Consider the following 6000-nt stretch of genomic DNA (forward strand, 5'->3'; position numbering starts at 1 on the left):
GGTTAAACAAATTAAATTATAATGTAAGCCTATATATCCTGCTTTGGCAAAGCTTCAATGATTTAAAATGCAGGCGTGAGCTGAGTAGTCAGACTCCTTAGACAAGATGATTACACACTCTTCCTCCGAGCTGCCAGCTTGAACAGATGAGGCCTAAGTGGCAGATAAATTCCACAAATGAGCAGGGACGCCACATGGAGCCCAGAAGCCCTGCTGATGCTACTGTCAATTTTTAGACACTACGTGAGCCTTTTTGCTGACTCTTTATCCCGAGATTTTGTGAATTTCTTTTCTTTCAGGCCATCAAACCTTCTCTTGGACCAAAGCAGTGTGGACATCACTACCTTCCGCACACCGGGTGACTGGCTCAATGGCATCCGGACAGGACAGTGCAAAGACATCTTTACGGGCGTGGAATACAGTTCATGCGATACAATAGCCAAGATTTCCACAGAGTAAGAAACCATCATTCGGGAGATTTGGGTGCCATGTTTTCTGAAGAGACCCCAAGGAGCTCTTTATCTTTAGGGAGCTGCTGGGTGGCACAGGAAATAGCTAGAATATCGGGGTTTTAATGCAGTCTCAGACACATATTAGCCTCTTGATCCTGGGCAGAAAACTCGAGCCTTTCTCACCCTCAATTTCTTTTGCAAAAAGCATGTAATAATCACACCTTGAGGTTGTTGTTGAGAATAAAATTAGGTTTTTGGAAAACATATTTGTTTTTCAAATAGATAAATACTTGAAGTATATAATAGGATATATTAATTATCTGAAATATAAATATAACCTATTTATATGTTAATATAATAAAAAATAAATCTATGAAGTTTTCTATATCAGCTATTATAATTATTATTGATTTGCATTACAGCTCTGAGACATCTCTTAACTAGCCATTGCACTAAGCTTATGTTCTTCATTACAACATATGCTTGGTTCGTTTGAATTTCTCATGGCTAGTGCCAAAAATTATTTTAGATTTTTGTACCCCAGAAAATAGACAAAGACACCATACACACACACACACACACACACACACACACACACACACTCACACACATACTCTTTATTTCACAAGCATACCACTCAGCCTAGTCTTAAGTATAAGTATATTTACATACATATATATACATACTTATAATACATAAGTACATTATATTTTTGTTATTCATATTGATTTAATATTAATTCAATTTAAATTTAAATATTTAGTATCATATAAAATACAGGATCCTTCTGCTTGTTTCAATTACTTTCAGAAAAAAACTCTCTTCTATATCTTCTATATTTGAAAATTGCTTCAATAACATCCCAAATCTATGGTCATTTTTTAGTCTTTTTTTAATATGCCAGTTTTTACTTTGGGTTTTTTCCCCCAAGATATCTCAGACTAAAGGGAAAAATACCAAGATTCTAAAGCCATTCCAGTTCTAAAAATTCACGGCTAATGAGTGTGTATGATTGCTATCAAGAACACAAATTAGGGGCAGCAAGGTGGTTTAGAGGATGCAACCCTGAACTGGAGATGGGAGGTCCTGGGTTCAAGTTTACCTTCAGACACTTCCTAGGTATGTGATCATAGGCAAGTCACTTAACTCCAATTACCTAGCCCTTCTACTCTTCAGCTTTGGAACTGATACTGAGTATCAATTCTAAAACAAAAAGTAAGGATTTAAAAAGCATGTTTATTTAAAATATAAATTTCCTGTTATTGTGGATGGAAATAGATACATTTGATAAGTGTTTGATAAATAGGATATATTTGAAAAAATAAGATATGGCCCCTATCTTCAAATGCCTTGCAGTCTAAATAGGGTTCAGGCTTCACCCATGAGAAGTTAAACCTAAATTAAGTGCCAAATGGGTAGTATAAAGTATATTTGAAAATTGATTGTTTAACATCCCATTCTATTGTCATTTTTTAGTCTTTTTCAAGTCAGTAAGTCAGAAAGATGACCATTTATTGGCTTTGTTAATTGAGCATGTTCTTCCCTGATTATTAGTTTACTTATCTGAAAAATGTAAATGTTAATAATAATAATTAATTTTTATTAATAATAAATAGGAATCCTGAAAAGGTAAAATGGAATGGAAATATATTAAAAATGTAATATTTTTTATTATAGACATGAAGTACCATTTGATATAGCATAAGTTTCATGATTAGAAATGCTTCATCTAATTTGATTCAAAGCCATGAGAGTACTAGTACTTAGTACATACTGATTACAACTTATAGCTGCTCTGGTTAGCCATTCCAGAGACTTTTATTTGCCAGTCTCCTGAGAGAGAGAATGAATTCAATGTACAGAAATAAAGTGGCAAGTTATCAATTTAATTAGCCTTATTTGGAGAAATTTTAAAATCAAAACTTCACATGAACCATACCAATTGAAAGCCATAAGTGTACCATCTAAAAAATAGCTCGTTATGAATATATTAAATAAATCACGCATTTTAAGGAGCCAAATCAGGTGGTAGTTTCTTCCTCCTTTTACATACTTACAAATATTGGTTACAAGGCAGAAGAGCAAAAAGGGCTAGGCAATTGGGTTTAAGTGACTTGCCTACGATCACACAACTAGGATGTTTCTGAGGTCAGATTTGAACCAGGACAGCCCAAATTCAGGCCTGGCACTCTATCCACTGAGCCACCTAAACTGCTTCATGGGCTTTGGTTTTTGAAACTTCACATGAATATTGCCTTATATATGTGTTTTATTTTCTCTCCTCCCAAAACAAATTTAGCACTTTGTACATGACACTTGTTCGTTGGTTTTGGTGTCAGTCAGACCTGCAAACAAGAAAACTTTGCAAAGGAATTCATTGACCCCCAAATTATCTTTATTATTCATTCTGCCATAGATCCTTTCTTGAAGACATAGATCAAGAGCTGTTTGTAAAGTAGTTGTTTCCACATATAAAAACTATGTTTTATCTTAAATATTTGCCTCTTAATTTAATATATGTATATATATATATATATATATATACTTAACTATTAAAATAAATTATTTGGAAGAATATTAGTCTATGAAGTTACACATGAAACTAAATTATTCTGTATAGTTCCATCCCAAGCCAACAGACAAACTTAAGGATAAATTCTTTAAAATTCATTAAATACAAACCAAAGAAAGAGTAACTATAAAGAAAAGAATCATTCACACAATAACATAAATGATCAACCTCACTTTATAATTATTCTTCCTATAACTTAAAAGATAGACTCTAGTCTATAAGGATTCAGTTTGGTACATAAAAAAAACAACAACACAGGATTTAGATTCAGATGACCTGGGTTCAAATGCTACCTCTGATGGTTACTACCTTTGTGACCTTGGACAAGTTATTTGATGCTGCTATTCTTCATAGATATGTGTCACTAATATATTGCCTGAGGAAAACAAAACAAAAAACAAAAAATACTAAGCAGGAATAAGAAGGTTATTATGAATAATGATAATAAATGAATAAATGGCACAGAGTATTAAGGAATATAAAGTGTTCTAGAAATGTTTTAGATCATTTGTCCTAAAATAATAAGTATTTTCCACATTTCAATGTAAATACCTCCAAACTCCAATTATGATACCTGTACTCTTTATCAACTGAGAACATCTTTTAGATTGAGTTATAGAATCAGTCAATCTTGGCAAAAAAAAATTTAAACACTTACCTTCTGTCCTACAGTCAATACTAAGTATTAGTTCCAAAGCAGAAGAATGGTAAGTTTTACTTTTAATCCACAGAGCCACCCAGCTGACCCTGTAATGGTGAAAAATAGGTTTTTCAAGTCCTTAATCAAGTTGGAAGGAGTGAAGTACTATTAGACATTGACTGAAATCAGATGATACAATAAAGGAAATTAATTTCAATTGGTTAAAAGAATTAGATACACTTTCCTGTCTATGTATATCAGAGAAGGTATTCCAGCAAAAAGTAGCCAAGTAAGTATGTTTTAAAGACACATACTTATGTACCAAAAAACACAAGGTGAGATGTTATGCTTCTCTTCTCTCTCTCTCCATTAACATATCATTGGAGATACCAATACATTAAGAAACAATATATATGGCTAGAAGATCAAAGAGGAAAAACTAGGCATACCAAAGAAACACAGCTTAAAAGAACATAAATGAGATCTTTTTAGGTAGAGAAAAGTTGAATTTTAAAAAGGCACTGACTAATCCTAGGAGCCCATCAGAGAGTTAAACCTCAAGGGAACTTCCTGAAGACTCAGAAAAGGAGAGAATGTGTTTAATATCTGATTAACCAAATTTGTCCTCTCTAAATCTCTTCCCAAGGACCTCCACTGTGTTTAGGGATGGTGTACTCCTGGTTTAATGGATGTGGGAAATCTGCTCTTGCTATACCTTTTCAGCAAATATCTTTATAAATATGAATCAATATCAACTAATTGGTTGATACTGGGAAGGTGTTACCTCTTAATTAATATCGAGGAGCACATGACATGGTGTCTCATGAACAACAATACTAATATCCTTTAGAATTATACTAGAATCTCAGTGGGACAAGTCATACTCTTGCTTTGGGGACCCTGTCTACCAGTGAAATTGAGAGTAGAGGGATGAACCAAAAGTGGGTACTATCATACAAGGCCATGTTTTTTTCTGCACCTGAGAAAGGAAGGGAAATTAGTGGTCAACCAATAAAGATTCAATAAGTGACATTAGCTAGATTTGTGAGTTTGAAGTGAATTTAGATGAATCTGTGGATATATAATGTGTTATTAAAAACAACCAGAAATATTTAATCATGTTTCTAACCTCTGGAGCTTAATATGAAAACTATGCCCATCTGTAAAATATCCCTCATTGTTTCTGCTGTCTTAAATGAATATTTGGATTGGTTGTATAGACCAAGTATATCTCACTCAAGATGGAATATCTTAGTGTATATAATGTATACATTCCTAAAGTATGACATTTTGATCAAACATAGAATATATCAGTTCATTAAACTATTTTTGTGAGCACAAAGTTAATTAGTCATATAAACTATTTGAGCTATGATTTACAAGACACCCTGCCATGCTAGGAGTTTGAAGATGATTGGAAAATGGAAACATACCAAAGATGTCACATATTAGGAGAGTGTTATACATTATTTTTCCAGTTCAAGAGAAAGAGATGCAATTTATGGAAATGTTTCTTTCAAGTACTGTAAAATACCAGAACTTGAAAATGACTGGTTTAGATCAAGACTATTTTGAATTAGATATTAAAGAAAAATGATAACTGTATTAAGAGCTGGCATTTATTTAAATTTAAAGCTGGCACTTTAAAGTTTGCAAAATACTTATGTGTATTATTTCTCTTGGACCTCCCATCAGCCTTGAAAGTTAGTTTGCTACCCTTGACCCTATTTGACAAATGATTTCTCTAGTTCCCTAGACAGTAAGTACACAAGGCAGAATTTAACTCAAGTCTTTTTGATTCCAAGTCCGGCATCTGGCCTCTATTTGGACACTCTATTGATATGTGTGTGTGTGTGTGTGTGTGTGTGTGTGTGTGTGTGTGTGTGTGTGTGCACGCACACTCAAAGAACTCATGGATTTGTTGCCTTTCTTACAGTGATATGAAAAAGGTTGGGGTTACTGTCGTTGGGCCACAGAAGAAGATCATTAGTAGTATTAAAGCTCTAGAAACACATACGAAGAATGGCCCTGTTCCTGTCTAGAGAAGCAGCTTGATGAGACCTTAGCAGAAGCGACATTTGGAGTTAGCATATTGAGAATATTGGTGCGAGTTCCATGCCCACAAAGACACTCAACTATGAGTAAAAAATGCCTTAAAATTGGAGTGATAAACTTTTTTTCTATCATTTGATGGACGGTTGGATGGATGTTTTTTTTTCCCCTTATAGTAAATGAGTGATTATACATTCAGAAAATTCATTTAAGTCCTTCAGAACAAAATTGTGAACAAGGAGCCATTAAACATAAACTGAATACCATAAAAGATATACAAGTGA

At 33.6% G+C, this 6000-nt stretch overlaps 1 protein-coding gene across 1 annotated transcript in view; it reads left to right on the forward strand.

Annotated features, from left to right (window-relative positions):
- Positions 1–5706, forward strand: part of EPHA3 (EPH receptor A3) — a 436551-nt gene extending 430845 nt beyond the window's left edge. The window contains exons 16-17 of the mRNA XM_044666928.1: positions 300–455; positions 5601–5706. Of these exons, the coding sequence (XP_044522863.1) occupies positions 300–455; positions 5601–5706 (262 nt within the window). The remainder of the gene's footprint in view (positions 1–299; positions 456–5600) is intronic.
- The last annotated feature ends 294 nt before the right edge of the window (positions 5707–6000 follow it).

The sequence above is a fragment of the Gracilinanus agilis genome, chromosome 3 (assembly GCF_016433145.1).
Source record: "Gracilinanus agilis isolate LMUSP501 chromosome 3, AgileGrace, whole genome shotgun sequence".
Taxonomy (NCBI): domain Eukaryota; kingdom Metazoa; phylum Chordata; class Mammalia; order Didelphimorphia; family Didelphidae; genus Gracilinanus; species Gracilinanus agilis.